At 38.7% G+C, this 16,698-nt stretch overlaps 1 protein-coding gene across 1 annotated transcript in view; it reads left to right on the top strand.

Moving 5' to 3' along the window:
• The window catches only part of LOC311496231 (NT-3 growth factor receptor-like), a gene marked incomplete at its 5' end in the record, with an annotated part of 44,688 nt that extends 28,338 nt beyond the window's left edge, over positions 1-16,350 (top strand). Inside the window, 9 exons of the mRNA XM_084555993.1 lie at positions 236-259; positions 2,386-2,432; positions 2,941-3,043; positions 8,044-8,232; positions 9,724-9,854; positions 11,992-12,164; positions 12,616-12,859; positions 15,377-15,535; positions 16,100-16,350. Coding sequence (XP_084412119.1) covers positions 236-259; positions 2,386-2,432; positions 2,941-3,043; positions 8,044-8,232; positions 9,724-9,854; positions 11,992-12,164; positions 12,616-12,859; positions 15,377-15,535; positions 16,100-16,285 — 1,256 coding nt within the window. The 3' untranslated portion in view covers positions 16,286-16,350. The remainder of the gene's footprint in view (positions 1-235; positions 260-2,385; positions 2,433-2,940; positions 3,044-8,043; positions 8,233-9,723; positions 9,855-11,991; positions 12,165-12,615; positions 12,860-15,376; positions 15,536-16,099) is intronic.
• Between the last annotated feature and the right edge of the window lie 348 nt (positions 16,351-16,698).

The following is a 16,698-nucleotide window of genomic DNA, read 5'->3' as shown; positions in this document are numbered from 1 at the left end:
TCTTGGGCAGATTTCCCATGACCCTGTCAGCTTCCCATCAGCACTCTGTGTGTGGTTAATAAAGGCAAGCTATACGAAAACAAGATGTGATGATATTGTTATTTGTTTAATCTCTTATATGGTGTTTTTCTCTCATTATCATACTCAAACATGTACTATATGTGCCTTTTCTTTGTGTATAGTATGCTTTATACTATATTTTGCATCTACTCTAACTCTCTTGCTTCTTCCACAGATCCAGAAGCAGATTATGATTATGGTAAGTGCTTTTTTAGAACCTGGTTATACTACTGAAGTATGGTCGTGATTCTTATTATGACAGGTTTATGTGACTTCCAGAACATGACTGGTTCTGAAGATAACTCAAGTGTTCTGCAGTATTGTATCAGTAAGTCAGTATTGGAGTAGTGGTGTACTGTGAGAAAGCAGGCACTGAATGGTAAATGTTCTTGTATTTATGTAGCGCACCTACTGGTGCTCAAAGCACTTTACAGTTACAGTGACACATCTACCCATTCACTCACTCAAGCACACACACATTCACACACCAGTGCCAAGCACTGAGAGCAACTTGGGCTTGCTCTGTCTTACTTAAGGACACTTCGGCTAGGCAGTTGAACGGTATGTTCCAGGGATCAAACCGCTAACTCTCCGGTACTGAGCCACAGCTGCCCAATGGTTACTGGTATACAAGGCACTGTATTCTTGTTGTATATTGTGTGATTGTATTATATTTTAGAATGTTCCTGAAACCATCTTCAGAGCCTCTGGATGTACAGTATATACAGTTACATATCTAATGCGTCTGTAGCAGTCTGTCAATACAACCTATTAAATACATATGATTGGACATTGAGCTGTGAGAGAATGCTGCCAAAAATCCCTTTAAAAGCCAGCAAATATGTGGTCAGAGGGATCTCTAAATGGATGGTGTAAAGTCACCACTCAAAGAACAGTGCAAGTTTCAAGATTCAGATTCAGATTTTTACAAACACATGTGCAGCAATGTTCAGACTATGTATCTATTTACAAAAGCCATTAATTCTACATAGTGTAATCTATCTAATAATGCAAGGAGCGTCTGTCTGTGTGTCTGTTTGTCTGTTTGTCTGTTCCACGCATAGCTCTCGAACCACTTATCCGATCCACCTCAAATTTGCTATGTATCTTCCCAATGGTTCCCGGGAGTGCAGTGCAAAGTTTCGGTTTTTGGTTTTTGGACCATAAACACTAAAGATATCGTTAAAACAAGCATTTACTCATTTACCGTTCTTCTGCTCCGTCTGACTGTAGCCACTCCCCCTGTCACTGTTGCCTAGAGACAGACACCACACACAGCGCTGCTCACATAACCCGCGCCTTTTAAAAATGTCCTCTACATCCCGATACTCCTCAAAAAACGTTCTTCATCCCCAATCATCTTCTGAGACTGATACGGTATGGGACATTATGTTATGAGAGGAAGAGGCGGAGCATGCGCACAAATCTTGAGCACTGTTTACAAATCGGCTTTAGAAGAAACCAAACTCAAGGAGAAATGATATTTTGCCCTGGTAACCCTAATAGGCTCAATATCTTCTCCGGCAGGGAAACTAGCATGTAGTCCGCCATCCATCTATAAATCAAGAAGCGTCTGTGTGTGTGTGTGTGTGTGTGTGTGAGTGTGTGTGTCTGTGTGTGTGTGTGTGTCTGTGGCACGCATATCTCGCGAACCGTTGGCCCGATTGATTTGAAACTGGGCAGGTGTCTCGCTACGGGCACGAAGATGTGCATTGCTAAGTTTGACGTTGTTTGGATAAGAAATGTAAAATATATCGGTAAAATAGATTTTCTCCGCTCTAATATTTCCACTAATCCTCATACACAGCACCTGTAGGCTCCCACTATAGGAATACATACTTCCGACGGGCACTGCACTAGTAATAATAATTCACTGCAAACAACAACGTCAAACACACATTAACACGCCAGCTCTGACAGATGGCATACTATTTATTAATTCAAAAAGGCATGTTGTGAAAGGATAATAGTGCATAAAACAACACGTCCAACTGGTATTGCAGATTTCTTTTATGTATAAACATTTGATATTGAAGATAATGTTTCTGAGAAATACATGTTAAAGTGGAGCAAGGCACTTGATAGTACTACTTTATTTTTCACATCAATCATTTTTGTTTGTTTGTTTTTGGAAAGAACTAGGTGATGTGGTATAACCTAAATAAAAAACACAAACAATAGTCGCTTTCACTCAGTTTGCTTCAAGTAGCTGCCAATTGTTACGATGATATACATTAGTGGCAATATTTAAAATAAAATAAAATGCAGGTGAATAACAACAAACTGTTTGCTTCAGTGGTCTTCCTGTGTTTTCTTTTCTACCAGTGACTCCAACTGCAGAAACTCACAAACCTGAAGAAGATGCTTTTGGGGTAAGTAAAGTATTAAACATCAAGAATCAAGAATCAAGAGTCTTTATTGACATTATGAGAACACAACGAAATTTTGCATGAACTGCATAAACATGGTGACTGATTTGCAGAAATTTTGACTTGAATTTTGGAATTAGTCACAAAGACTCAGTCACTTGGGGGAATTTTGAATTAGCGTCTCTCAAGTGCTAGAGTGTCTATGAAAGAATTTTCCTCACTTTTGACATTTGGTTTAGGGCTTTTTCAGTAAACATTGTGATGCGTCAATCAATAAACATAAGGTTTACTTCAGGAAATAGTTTTTTGTTGTTATACTGGAAAATCTGTTAAACATAGTAAAAACATAATCTTAAACTACAGGGATCCAGGCCAATCAACATCAGCAACTTAAAAACCTGCTGAGGTCCTTTCTCCACAAAAACAATATCCTCTGTTTCATTTTTCAGATGTTTGTCAAAGACATATATTGTATTCTATTCACCTTCCACCCACCCAACCTTGTTTGCAGGTCTCTGTAGCAGTAGGCATGGCGGGCTTTGCCTGTGTGATGTTGGTAGTACTCTTTCTTGTCATCAACAAGTATGGACGACGATCCAAGTTTGGCATTAAAGGTAAGAACTTTGTACTTTCTATTTTCTCAGTCTTGCCATGTCTTTATTTGGACTCAGTTTGTGACTGATCTTGAATTAAGCTTAAAGGTTTGACTGATATGGAGCTGTAAAGATCAGCACCAGTATTTTTGGAAGGAAGAAGTGACACTGTGTACTCACAGCGCAAAAGTCATGGATTGATTTAATATTTTTGTAATCACCTCATTAAATGATTTCACCTATTCTTTGACTTAATGTAGAAATAAATTTGAGGGTGATTTGAGCATAGAGTTGCAACTGCTTAAAACTAACAAAGGCATTCACGGTGGTGCATGACAACAATAACTCAATAAATGAGGACAGGTATAACACCAACAACAGCAATAACTCTCCAGTCTGGATAGGATTTTAGCAGCCTGACACCACTGAATCATCCTAACCTGACCTAAACTGCACTTTAGCTGGTCACGACAGATGTTCACTGCAAAAATTGACCCAAAGAAAAGACAAGTTAGCTGCTCAGCTGCATAAAAATGTATTAATATTTGGAGATAATGTCTGCCCATGGGGGGGGGGGGGGGGTAGAAGAGACTGTTTGAAGACTATAAAAGCTTAATGTTGGTGAAAATAAACTGCACAAAGCACATTCTAGTTTCACCAGGCCTCTTATCTGATGACTCATTTCCACAGAGGGATCAAAAAGGATGAGAGAGGGAGAAAAAGAAAGGTCGATGAGTCAGTTCTCTCTGAAGAGATAGCTCCACAGTTTTGCATGGTTATTGTCTTTTGGTGAAGAACAAAATCCTAAATATACGCCAAACTAAATTTCTGCTAAACTCGGCGAGGAGGTTATCCGTTGTTTACATGTTACAGCCTGTCGCAGGTTTCATCAGTAACCCACTAGAGCTCATTCTAAACTGTTCATATTTAGCTCTACATGAACATCACAATGTGCCACCAACCTCATTTGAGGTTTCTATTTTCAGTGCAAACCTTATTAATTAGAAATTTGTGCTGTGGCTCTGACTCACTCCCACAAAAGACCTGGTGTGTTTTTCCTCATCTGCAGGGTGTACAGTATGGGATATTATGAATTCATAGTCATAGACAGCATTTTGAAAAGACTGACAAAAAGGCACAGTTTTAAAGGAAATCTGAAGAGTGTTCCTTGCTGCATGTTAGATAGATATGGACTTTTGTTTTTTTTTGTACAACTCTCCTAACTTCATGAGCAGAAGTACAGGAGTCCTCCAGTACATATAGTACTCCTGGCTACTGATCGGCATAGGTACTTACAGCTATTTTAACGTTGGAGTTTCTTCACTTACTTACTTTGGAACGACCGGTATTTGAGTCCCACCAGAGGAGTGTGCTATGATTCCGGACATGAAAGCAGACATTGGTGCATTTTGGAATGTTCACACTGAGGACAGAACTGTATTAGGAAAAGGTAAACACAATTTTACTTCTACAAAAGCTGCCATTTGGATTTGACTGTTGAAACCTGCGACTGTTGAAACCTACAGAGTTGGAGCATTTAAATTATAATGTGTTTATCTCACTGCGTATATACAACAGTGGATACAATAGATACATGACTGGAAAAATGTCACACACCTTCTCATTCAATGTTTTTTGTTTGTTTTATCATTTTCTGCGTTGTAGATTAATATTGAGACATCAAAACCATGAAGGAACACACATATATAATTATGTAGTAAACAAAAGAACCACTCAACTATGCTGCTGCAGAGGATAAATTCATTAGTTACCAGCCCAAGAAATTGCAAATTAAGAGCACCTCAGATTAGATCATTCTTTTTAATGTTAGAATGTAGAAATGATTACACAGTGAATATTGCAATTAGGCTTGACTTTAAAATGTATATCCAAAATCAAAAACTATCAAATAGTTTTCCATAATGTCAACACACAGGCATAGGCAGAATATCATATCTATTCAAATCTATTAAGTTATGACTTTTACTACTTTTGGGTTATTGTCATGGTAATGGATTCACAATAAGTATTGGAGGGAGGTGCGGTGTTTGTACTGTTAACAGTGTTACAGCTCCACAGACCTTGAAATGGTTTATTAGAATGGAGGTTAGTTAAGAGCAAGTATGTCAGACCATTGTTTACAAGGTTTAAGTCCAAATCTTTATCTCTTGCACCTTCTTTTCCTCCTCTTCTTTTCTCTTTTTTTCCAAACCTGGGCACCTGATGACTTTGACCTCTTCTACTCCATGGTGTTAATGTGTCAGTGGAGAATCACTACATTACCCATCAGTCAACAGTCTGGACTAAACCAATTCACCTTGATGGTGTGCAATGCTTTTGTATTAACTTAAGTATTGATAACAAACCATAAAATTCGCTCAGTGAAATTACGGTCCTATATTAACAGGATACTGAATGAATGAATATGTAGTTCATTTGACTGTGTTTTGTGGTGTAATGTCCAAAAGTTGGTCCCCCTCTTCAACAGACAAAGTAAAATCATATCAAATTAATGCAGCCTGCAGGGTAATAGAAAAACAATCCAAACAAATTAAATACATTAGTTTTTTTCGCTTTTTAAATTTTTTTTATTTTGGAGTTGCCAAATCCTGATAATATGCCGCCCTGGTTGGCTGCCCATGTGGCTCATACCTAAATCTGTCTCTGCAGAGTGAGATAGAAGTGAATCAAATCATCATAGCTCGGCTTGTTCTATGTATTTTGGTGCTTACAACAGATATGGCATAGTAACATTCTTATACGGTAGCTCTGCTAGCTTGACTGATTACTTAGTAAATATTTGCAGTTTGTGCTTTGGCCTCTGCTGAATTAAGTCCAAACATAAATTGGTTTGGGATGCAAATTGCAACAATCTGCTCTCATTAACTTACATTTAACCTGTGACCTCAGTCACAGATTTTTACACCTGGTGAGCCCCAGACTCATGCAGAAGGTGACATCTTGTAGCTTATGGGCTATTTTATTCCCAACATCTCTATATTAGCCGAGTCAGTGTACGCTTTAGTATTCTCTTATTGTGTGCTTCAACAAACTACTTAATATGGCACACTGGTGACAGTTCTTAACGCAAAAAAATAATCTTGCATACCAAACTCTAGGCACATAATTCAGCATGACTGGTAGTTAGGGCATGTTCACGTTCTGTTATAAGGTATGTCTTTCTGTGTTAGAGGACAGTGTCCCTTTTAAGAGAGAGTTTTGTTTTTGACAAAAATGTTGTTGCTAGCGGGTTAAACTAAAAAGCCACACTGTTTCGGTGACACAAGAATTTTTCCATGTCTTGCAATTTACTTAATATCTTTTGATATTCACAGCATACAACAAACATCCAACAAGTCTGTTATAAAGAGTAACTAAAGAGAAACCATTTCCTGTCCATTTTTCTTCAATTTGCACAGTTTTTAACAGGACAAAGGGGCCTTATGGTTAGTAAGTTTACTGAATCCGTCAATCATCTGATCATTTTCATCAAATATCAATCAATCATTCATGTGAAAAGGTTCTGCAAAGTTGGACTCAAAACCTCACAGATTTGCTATAGCTTCATGGGTAAATCTACTCATCACACAGATCACAGACATCAGCTTATTTTTGACTGAAAGGTTAAGAATGCATGATTGAACCTTTGTTATTTGTATTCAGTTTAAGAAGGGATATAGAGTACATATAATTGTTGTCAATGTCTTTTCCTGCTGAGACCCAGCCTTCCATTTACTCACACTGCCTGTTTCTTTCCTCCACATCTTTCTTTATCGCTTTATTCATGGTTTCCAAGGTTGATGTTTTTTATTCTTTTTCCTCTCTCATCGCGTGTCTGTCACTGTCAGCTGTAAAAGTCAACTGTGTCAGAAATATTAACAGTGTGTCAGTGTGTTTGGTTCTACCCAAGAATACTGATGACCCCATTTCAGAAGTTTTCAGCTGGTGTGTTGACACCCAAGAGCAGAGTCTCCAGACAGGGGGGTTGCACATATACACCATTCAATCTAACAACTGTATTATAGGAGTGTGAAAGTGATCAAGGGTCGAATTCAATTAGAACACCACCAGAACAGATACAGCAGAAAAAAAGAGAAAGGAATATACAATAGTTGCTTGTAATTATTTTGATCATTTGAACTTTTTAGATCTAGAAGTCCAGAAAGACTTTATTCATTAAACATCTGGGTCGCTTGGGAATTGGTATGTGCATTAAAATATACAGTATATTGTTATTTTATGTTTTTTATTATTATTATTTTCACCACAAGAGATACCAGATCTTCATAAATAGGTGGCACAGCACAGAAAGCACAAATTATGCCCTGGTTCCCTCTTCACCAGTCCTCTGCTCTGGTTCTGAAGCTCTTCTTCTATTTTTAAACACCCTCTCTTAACTCTCTCTCTGAACTTTTCTCAATACCTAAACATCTTTCTCCTCTCTGATTGTGTTGTATTCTGCACCGTGAATCAAATATAATTGAAGTGGATTATGTTAGACCAGTTTCTTGTATGCTGTAAACAAATTAGTCATTAATGACAAAGCTTCTTTCCACTTGTGTTACATTTTGATTTAATAGTAAGCCTTTAGAACAATGCAAATCTCTAATAGGTTTTAAATAGGATCACAATTAGTTGACTGAATGATACAATGGGCAAGTATGCTGTAGTCTTGGTGAGTCACCGACTGAATAATAACTTTATTAGAAAGGTTTATTGAACTTTATTGAAAACATGATTTACTGACTGGGAATCTGAGAGTGTGTCTGAGATGATTCTTGTCTGGTGGTTTGCTTATTGATTGCTGGGATCCATTGTTTATCACTCAACCAACTATCATACTGTCATTCCTTCCATTCTCCCTGCATTATATTCATTCCTGCAACCCATCCCTGCCTTTCAGTGTGATCTATATGGTAGAAGTGTCTGAATTGTGAATTGAAAAAACAATTATCTAATCAGCCTGTGTCTCTGACAATAAAGAGAGATTAGTCCAGTCTAAATGTGCCTCTCTTTCCCAGGTCCAGTAGCAGTGATAAGTGGTGAGGAAGACTCTGCCAGTCCCCTTCATCATGTGAATCATGGGATTATCACCCCGTGTACACTGGAATCGGGGCCGGACGCAGTGGTTATTGGATTAAGCAGGATCCCTGTTATAGAGAATCCACAGTACTTCAAACATGGACACAACTGCAGCAAACCTACCACATGTGAGTGTTTATTTAGTTATTATAAATACATGTGTTGATGTGCTACTCAGTGTATTTTGACAGTTCTTCATTTAAAAATCAAATGTAAACATCCTTCCTTACAACATATAAGAAATCTCTGGTACTGTATACCTGTTCAATTAAACTATGACAAACAAAGTAGTGAACTTAGAATTTCATTTGGAAAGAAGAAGCCAATTATAAGATTTAAATAGCAAATTAGAAAAGGCTGACTATTTGCCTTGGAATTACAGCAGTTACAGTAGTTGCTGTGGCTTTGCAAGTGGGCTGAGCCATAGTGTAGCAGGGCCATTGATGTGATATACTAGGGGTTAGAGGCTTTTCAGTGGCTATTATGTGCTTTTGAAATGACATTTAAAGCATTTTAAAAGTTTTAAAAGTATAAAATATGTTCACCTGGCCGCACCAGAGCACCAACCATTCAACCTCCCACTAATGTACAGATTCATTGCCATCTTAGATAAGTCCAACGACCGTAGTGTTACCTTCAACCACCTCAGTCTTTGGATGTTGTTGGTGTAGTAGAGGGAAGAGCAGTGGGGAGAGGAGAGGACACATCCCTGTGTTGTTCTGTGTTCCTCTGTCCTGGCTGTGTGTAGTCCTATGCTGCACTGCAGTCCTGGAGTTTTTTCATTTTACTTTGTACTGCATCTGTTGTATAGGATCGGAATGACAACAACAACCACTTGACCTCGACTCGACCTTTTATTCCAGACCGCTTATCTAAACAGCCAGACAGGCTTGCAGTGCACCCCCAGTCGGGGTGGGATGTAAACATTATCCACAATGAAGAAGGAAGAATTCACCTTTGGGGAATAAAATAGTTAGGACTTTATGAACAGTGCAGTATGTAATGAGCATACATTAAGATCATTGTTTTCCTCTACATTGGGGTACTTTCATCTAACAAAATGGTAAACTACTGATAAGATAATTAAAGCTTCACATGTACAATTTATAAAGGATTTTGCTTTGCTTTTGATCATCTTTCTGTGCTTTTGATATGACTTTTTAAGAAGTAGTAGAGGCTGCACTGTAACAAAAGTGTTTTGAATACATGAACTTTAATATGCATGGATGAATAAATGGCAGTTGAATGAAAATTAAAGAATATTGAGCAAAGCAAACTATCTCTGACTCTCACTGAGGCAATTTTTTTGTTGACATCCAAACTACTAATCGTCTGTAAAGGTGCTGTGTTCCCAACTGTATGGGGTAACTTTTGACCCTAAATTCCATGGCCTCTAATTCAAGCTGTTGTTTCTCTTGCCTGCAAACCTGTAGCCATTGGTCATAATCTCCTTTATGTACCCTTTCCTGGGCCTCTAACTGAATGCATGCTCAATGTGGCTTCAGCTTAGCATCTGGCAACCTCCCCTATATACCTTTAATTAGGTTTAAAGTTCACCACTCACAGAAACCACTCAGCCAGCCAGTCAGCCATTTCCTGTATTTCTCTGTCTCTCTCAGATGTTCAGCATATCAAACGACGAGATATAATTCTGAAGAGGGAGCTCGGAGAGGGAGCCTTTGGCAAGGTCTTCTTGGCAGAATGCTACAACCTGAGTCCTACCAAGGACAAAATGCTGGTAGCTGTTAAGGTAAGAGACTGTACGTGTCTTTGTGCTGCCACCCTGATGAGCATAGAGGAAAGCGCACACACACACGCACACGCGCACACGCACACACGCACACGCACACACATTTCATATATAAGATATTACAGAATCCATTATACACTGCCTGGCCAAAAAGAAAAGTTGGCACCTGGATTTAAGCATTATTTAGCATTATTAAATGCGTTGGACAGTTGGAATTTATATAAGGTTGACATTTATATAAGAACATGTGTTGGATGGGTAAATGGTCGGAAAAAAAGCCTTAAGAAAACCACTAATCAGTGAGGCTAACTGGAAAAAAAGGCTTCAGTTTGCTAAGGAGCATAAAGATTGGACTCTTGAGCAATGGAATAAGGCCATGTGGTCTGATGAGTCCAGATTTACGCTGTTCCAGATTGATGGGGGCATCAGGGTAAGAAGAGAGGCAGATGAAGTGATGCACCCATCATGCCTAGTGTCTACTGTACAAGCCTGTGGGGGCAGTGCTATGATCTGGGGTTGCTGCAGTTGCTCAGGTCTAGGTTCAGCAACATTATGTGCCCAAAGAATGCGGTCAGCTGACTACCTGAATATACTGAATGACCAGGTTATTCTATCAATGGATTTTTTCTTCCCTGATGGCACGGGCATATTCCAAGATGACGATACCAGGATTCATTTGGCTCAAATAGTGAAAGAGTGGTTCAGGGAGCATGAGACATCATTTTCACACATGGATTGGCCACCACAGAGTCCAGACCTTAACCCATTGAGAATCTTTGGGATGTGCTGGAGAAGGCTTTGTGGAGTGGTCAGACTCTCCCATCATCAATACAAGATCTTGGTGAAAAATGAATGCAACACTGGATGGAAATAAATCTTGCGACACTGCAGAAGCTTATTGAAACAATGTCAATTGTCTTTTCATGGGGCACTGCAGAGCCTGCATGATGCACACAATGTTTAATTCAGTTTGTGGATTGTCAGGTTGAGGCATACATTCATAATAAAGCTTAAGGGTCATTAAAATTCTTTATTTCCAGAGGACACAAAAATGGGAGGGTGGTGTAAGATGACTTTTAGATGTGGAGAAATCAAAAAATGTATGTAAAGTGGGTCATCCATGAACCAGAGGGTTAGCGGTTCGATCCCCAGTATATGGACCACATGAAGTGTCTTTAAGCAAGACACTGAACCCCACATTGCTCCCGGTCACACTTTGGTGTGTGAATGTGTTTGTGTGAACGAATTTGTAGATGTGTCACTGTGACTGTGAAGTGCCTAATGTACCAGACCATCTACAAAACATATCCTGATATCTGTATCTAATTAGAGAGTAATTAAACATTTTATGGTTTTTCATTGTCAGCATTACTTTTGCTAACTAAAAAAGGATAGCAAAAGCAAATACTTTATGTAACTGTGTGAGTGAGTAGAGAAGATAAATGAGAAAGATAAACACAGGAGTAGCTATGGCAGCAGTAGTGTTTTTAAGCTATTAACAGTAATCAGAGGGTTTCAAACCATTATTATCATTTGCGAAATTTGACATGCTGTATCCTTGAGTTGCATTTCACTCTTATTTGAACCCCAAGAACTTGTGTGTTTAGAAAGATATCTGAGCATACTGTAGTGTTAAGGTAGATAAGTGATAAGGATAATGACTGTAGGCAGAGAAAACATTGTGTTCACTGTATCTACTGTGGGCTACCAGAGAGTCAACAGGAAGAGAGAGCATACGTTTGGTATTCTAATTCTTGTGATTCAATTAAATATTGCAAGAAAACTAACATTTTGAATACAATATTTCCAAAGCAAGAAACATCAGAATTTTAAAGAACATTAACATTTTTAAGAACATTAACCTGTCCATGATGAACTAAACCTGTTTTATGTGTCTTTCCTTTTTTGTCAATGTCAAGATAGATAATTAGTATATAACTTTAGGACACCTACATGAGGGAGCAATATTTGCATAGCAAGTACTAGGGTACAACTGCAGATGTATACAGGCGGGAGGACTGTCACCATGACTGCCAAACTGTAACTTTTGAACTGACCATAATTAGTTGGATAATTATGGAAATAATTAGATAATGAAATAAAAAGAAATGCTCTCTCTCACTCACTCTCTTTCCAGGCTCTGAAGGACCCCACGCTTGCAGCCAGGAAGGATTTCCAGCGTGAAGCTGAGCTGCTGACCAACCTCCAACATGAACACATAGTGAAGTTCTACGGCGTGTGTGTGGACGGAGACCCTCTCATCATGGTGTTTGAGTACATGAAGCACGGGGATCTCAATAAGTTTCTCAGGTCAGTTCAGCAGAACAGGTGATGATCCTTCACATCTTCTACCACTTCAAGTAGAAGTATTAAGTGATTAAGTTAGTTAGTGGTGTTAACAGTGCCTCACAGCAAGAAGGTTCTGTGTACGAATCCATGGGCCAACTGAGACTTTTGAGTTCTCCCTGCGAATGCTCGTTAGGTTAACTGGTGAGTCTAAATTGTCCATAGGTGTGCATGTGAGTATGAATGGTTCTCTGTCTCTCTGTGTTAGCCCTGTGATAGACTGGAGACCTGTCCAGGGTGTACCCTGCCTCTCGCCCAATGACAGCTGGGATTGCCCCCCCCCCCCCACACACTGTTTAAACATGTGACTTTATGTGCTTCGGATGATATTTACTGTTCAGTTTCCATTTAAGTTCTGGCATAATATCAGCTGTATGCCCTGACTTTCTAACAGACTCTGAAACTGTCTCCTCAGAGCCCATGGGCCAGACGCCATGATCCTTGTGGATGGGCAGCCTTTGCAGACCAATGGTGAGCTGGGTCTGTCCCAGATGCTTCACATAGCAAGTCAGATTGCTGCTGGAATGATCTACCTGGCATCTCAACACTTTGTGCACCGTGATCTGGCAACCAGGAACTGCTTGGTGGGAAATGGCATTCTGGTGAAAATAGGAGACTTCGGCATGTCCAGAGACATTTACAGCACAGATTATTACAGGGTAAGCTTGTTCACACATAACTACTCTTGCTTTATTTTCTGGTATGCCTTTATCAGATGACTTCAAAAGTACAATTCTTTGTATGCGCCACATTTTTTTTCAAAGTGAACTGCTATGGTCAGATAAACAGCAAAAAATAGCTTTTTTCAGTTTCTTTTAGTTATTTTCAGAGACGGATCAATACACATCTGATGCCCCAGTGTGTATAGAGCGGGTCAGCAGGACATATACTGTGACCTGTTATTGTCTGTAGAAGCCTCAAATCAGTTTACAGAGCTATTTACATAATGCATTGATTGATTTTCCATGTTCTTGCTATATTTTGCAAATGCATATGTACATTGATCATCCAAAACATTAAAACCACTGACAGGAGAAGTAAATAACATTGACTACTGTGTGACAAATGTTGTTTTGTAAGGTGACCTTGAGTGTTTCGAAAGGCACTCACAAGTTCCCCAAAACGATGACCACAAAACAGCAGAACTCAGGGCTCTGATAGCTTTAATACAAAAAAAAGGAAATTACAAGCTGGCAGCAGTGATTCTAGATGTCAATGATCCCAGGTTCCCAAGCCCACACACAAAAAGGAAGTGAATGCCTCAACACATGATCTTAAATATCTTTTGACTAAACCATCTTTAAGGTACAAAGGTAGAAATGAAAACAACCAAACCAAGAAACTACAAATGTAAACAAAGGTTTTTAAATGAAAACATTCTAAATACATTAACTTCAAAACAATATTTTAATCTTATATTAATGTCATTAGGCTTAACAAAAGAAAATACAAAATAAGTAATCCCCCTCTCTGCCCTGAATTCTAGATGGTGCAGTCTATATTGGAAACACCTGGTGGCTATGTGGCGTTCAAGTGCGCACTTCTTAAACACCAGATCTGACAGGAAAACCTCCAAAAGAGAGAACAAACACCAATGAAACAAACACATGAAGGAAAATATATTAACTTAAGTGAATGTATTAAACTAAACAGGATCCATATTTAGTTAACACAAAGAAATATTCTAAATAAAACAAAATATTCAAATAAATAAACAAAGATCTGGCAGTTGAGGGAGTGAGTGCAGCAACCTCACACCATCCCCAGCAGGATGCAGCCTGACACACACACAAAAACGGTTTAGGAACAACTAAAAAAACAAACATGAAGAACAGCACAAGGTGTTGACCTGGCCTCCAAATTCACTAGATCCCAAACTGATCAAGTAACTGTGGGATGATCCACAGAGGCCCCTCAACTCAACCCATAGGACCCAAAGGCCCCCACTAATAACATTCTGTTGCCAGACACCACAGGACACCCTCAGAAGGCCCATGTCCATTCTCTGATGAGTCACAATTGTTTTGGAGGCACAAGGGAGACCTACACAATAATAGGAAGGTAGTCATAATGTTATGCCTGATCAGCGTAGTTTTCTATTTATTCTCATGATTAGGATGACTCCCACCTGTTAAAGTTACTGACCCATGATCTATACACTCTCAGTCATCTGGGTTTTTAGAAATGAGCTTCATATATCAAATGATTATTCTTGTTATAAGTTACTAGATCAAATAAATGACTGTTACAGTTAAAGTATTTTTACCACCAGCTGTACTTGACATGTGTTCTTGGATTTGCATCCAGTGCAAAATAGAAAAACTAGTTATACAAGTTCTGTTGGAGGATTTGGGGTGGGAAACCTTCCTTATTTGGTTGTTGCTGAACGAAGCATTTCACTGCTGCGTTCAGAAAAAAATTAAAAATAAAAAAATTTGTAGTATTTTCAGAAAACAACTGCTATATTGGATATAAAAATTTGTGTACAAGGAGATTAAGGAATGAAGGTCTTATCAAAATCAAAAGACTGATCGCATAAGCTTTGTTTTCATACATGCATTTTCCTGAAAATGTACCAAAGGCAAAACTAAAGACATGAATAATATTATATATAATTATTGTATATATATTATGCTGTATGCTTTTTGTGTTAATCCTGATTTCGGCATGAATCAGTATCAAAACCATTAATTGTATATTGAAATTATATATAAGTTAGATATATAACCATAACTCTAAAGATAGACATATACTGTCATATAATTGTTTTGATATTATTTTTTGTTTATTTGTTTGTCCGAAGGTCTCTGATGACAGATATTTTATATGTGGACCAATAATAATCAAAACCTTTGACCCATTCTAATGTGGAGTCATATACTAGAATTTTGCATTATAAATTCCAAAGTCAAGTCCAAATCATAAACCTGGGTGTATTAAGACCTTAGAAGTGCAGATCTTAGTTTGTAAGATATTTATAATTTTGATTTAATGTTCAGAATTTTGCCCTGCGATAGACTGGCGACCTATACAGGGTGTACCCCGCCTCTTGCCCGATGACAGCTGGGATAGGCTCCGGCCCCTCTGTGATCCTTTACAGGACAAGCAGTTACAGAAGATGATGAATGTTCAGAATTTAGACCTCTGTCTGTGTGTGTGTCTATGTATGTGTGTAGGTGGGAGGTCACACCATGCTGCCTATACGCTGGATGCCTCCAGAGAGCATCATGTACAGAAAGTTCACTACGGAGAGTGATGTTTGGAGCTTTGGAGTTATTCTTTGGGAGATCTTCACTTACGGCAAACAGCCGTGGTTCCAGCTCGCCAACAATGAGGTACACTATCATTTACATATTCTATGAGTATGGACTGACCTTTGTTATCACCAACCAATACCAAGAAAACTCCAGGAAGTAGACTTTCCATTTGACCAGTTTTCACGTCCTTAAACTTGGATTGAATTGGGACAGAACTAAATGAGTTACAATAAAAGAATTATTTAAATCTTTGTTGTGTAATGAAGATTTTAAATCAATACAATTCCAAGCTATAGATCTCAGTCGGTAGCAAGTCAACATTTCTGCAAAACACCCAATTCAATATTGAAAAACATTTTAAATACACAGCTGCCTGAAGTGGCCATGGCTTTTTCACGATCATCTGTACTCTTAACAATGTGTTCCGAGACTGAATAGGTGAGCAAATGTATGAAACATTTTGTGTGATGTCTACAGCACCATGGCCACTTCATCTGTCTGTTTTGCAAGTCATCACTCCATATGTCAGTTGTCACCCAAATGTCACAGCACTCTGCGACAGTCATTGCACTGAACTTGACAGGAGACAATGTTGGAACAAGGCAATGTTTTGTTTATCTACTTATTTCTGTGTCTTTCCAGGTAATAGAGTGTATTACTCAGGGCAGGGTACTGGAGCGCCCCAGGCTCTGTCCCAAGGAAGTGTATGATATGATGCTGGGCTGCTGGCAGAGGGAGCCACAACAGCGCCTTAACATTAAGGACATTCAGAAGATCCTCTTTACTCTGATGAAAGCTACACCAGTCTATCTGGACGTACTGGGATGAAAATGGACACAAGAAGAAAGGAATAAATGTATTCTGAGTAGAACTTGATCATTACTCGAATACTAGTAGATAGAAGGGGTCAGAAAGGAATGGATTACCTTGGAACAGAAGTCTGGTCTGGAATCACATCATGATGAATCCACGTAAACATGGATTAGGAGTGGACTATACCTTGCATCCAGCTGCCTGATATTTAAGGGTTTAAATTAAATAACCTGAGTGGTGTGATGTGTATTTCACAGGTCAACAATCAACTGGACTATACTGCATTGTATCATTACCTAAAACGTGACTAACCAAATTGTACTGGTCTGGCATGGTTTCATTTTCTTATCTTAATAATTTGGATACCTTCATTTCCTAGCATATGCATCTGCATTTCATCTTGTCTAGATCATTACAGCACTGGTTTG

Source organism: Chelon labrosus, assembly GCF_963514085.1.
Source record: "Chelon labrosus genome assembly, chromosome: 11".
Taxonomy (NCBI): Eukaryota; Metazoa; Chordata; class Actinopteri; order Mugiliformes; family Mugilidae; genus Chelon; species Chelon labrosus.
The sequence above is the reverse complement of the archived record's forward strand: the minus strand, read 5'-3'. Positions and strand labels throughout refer to the sequence as shown.